This window comes from Aplysia californica, unplaced genomic scaffold (genome assembly GCF_000002075.1).
Source record: "Aplysia californica isolate F4 #8 unplaced genomic scaffold, AplCal3.0 scaffold00200, whole genome shotgun sequence".
NCBI classification, from domain to species: domain Eukaryota; kingdom Metazoa; phylum Mollusca; class Gastropoda; order Aplysiida; family Aplysiidae; genus Aplysia; species Aplysia californica.
In genome coordinates, this window is record NW_004797470.1 from 65158 (window position 1) to 66883 (window position 1726).

Consider the following 1726-nt stretch of genomic DNA (forward strand, 5'->3'; position numbering starts at 1 on the left):
GAGTGGGTAAGTAAGTGGGTGGATGAGTGGGTGAGTAAGGTGGTGGATGAGTGGGTGGATGGGTGAGTGGGTAAGTGAGTAAACTTATGGGTGGGTGCATAGTTGAGTGAGGAATGGGTGATGGGTCGGTAAGTGGATGGATGAGTGAGTGGGTGAGTAAATGGACTGATGGGTGGGTGAGAAAGTGGGTGGATGAGTGAGTGGGTGGATGAATGGGTGACTGGTAGGTGAGTTGATGGGTGAGTGGGTGGGTGAGTAGGTGTGTATGGTTGGGTTAAGGTTGGACGTGGGAATTGGTAAACGAGTGGGTTTGTGGGTGAGTGAGTGGATGCAAGAGAGAGGAAAGAGAGGATGGAGGAATAAATGGGCTGGCGAGTGATTGGGAGCATCGATGGCTGGTGAAGGAATGCTTGAGTGTCCCGGAGGGGGGGGGGTGTTGTTGAGACAACTGGAAGCAATGACATGAGTTAACATGGATTGCTATTTCACCAGGACTAAACGACGTTGACTTTTATTCCAAGAGTTCGGGTAAAGGCGCCTAGAACATAACACGTCTCGACAAACAGAAAACCACACGCGTGTTCCCTTACACACACACACACACACACACACACACACACACACACACACACACACACACTCAAACACACACACAATCATACAAATACACACACAAACATACACCCCCCTCCCACACACAAACGAGTGCTCATGCACACACACACACACACATATACGCACACACACACACACACACACACGCACACACACACACATACACGTACAAACACCCACATACACACTCGCCCGCAAAAGCACACACATATAATAATATATCAACACCTACACCCATACCCATCCACTCACATATACACGCAGACATACACACACACGCGCACACACACATGCACACTCAAACAAACACCCACATATACACTGGCGCACATACACATATACATGCTCACCACACACGCAAACAGGCATACGCACAAACACACCCATCCGCCCTCTCATACGCATAAACATAGACACATACACGCACATACACATACACACACAAACAGAAACACACATACACGTACATACGGGAACAAACACGAACGTCCAGTAGGTATACCTGACGAGGTAGATTACTTTCAAGTTGGGGTTTTCCTCAATCATATTCAACGTCCACGGGAGAGGGATACGAATAGTCTTTACCAAAGTCACGTGACTCTTCTGACAAGGTATACGGAGCATCTCAAAGCAGACTCTCTCGTCTGCTCCCTGTGTCTCCTGAAGCGGATTAGAAAGGACGGTTGGGGTGTGGGGGGGGGGGTGATGTTAAGTTTAAGCAAGAGTTTTACGGCACTTGCAGCACAAATATATCATCCTATGAGTGCTGAAGATTTGAAGCCTTACACACTAAAAAAAGAAGTAGGAGAGATAAGGGGCGATAGTTTAAAAAAAAAGGAAACAAGAAGCAAACTACACCAGAGCACATGCTAACCACCCACTGGGATAGGTAATTTGAGTTTTGGCCTCAGTCTTTCGTGGCAGGGAAATTTATGATTAAGTATACAAAACGAGATGACATGATTTCGGGTGATACAATATGTTGTGGAATAATACGGTATGCGCTGGTACTTATTGACAAGGCATAAATAAGACATAGTGTGCATATCTACTGAGGTATAGGATGGGATGGGAAGAGAGAGAGAGGGGGAGAGAGAGAGAGAGAGAGAGA

The 1726-nt window shown here is 46.8% G+C and overlaps 1 protein-coding gene across 2 annotated transcripts in view; it reads right to left on the reverse strand.

Annotated features, from left to right (window-relative positions):
- The window catches only part of LOC101854866 (carbohydrate sulfotransferase 1), a 19892-nt gene that overhangs the window by 2356 nt on the left and 15810 nt on the right, over positions 1-1726 (reverse strand). For both annotated transcript variants that reach the window (XM_005099019.2, XM_005099018.2), the window contains exon 5: positions 1118-1275. In XM_005099019.2, coding sequence (XP_005099076.1) covers positions 1118-1275 — 158 coding nt within the window. The remainder of the gene's footprint in view (positions 1-1117; positions 1276-1726) is intronic.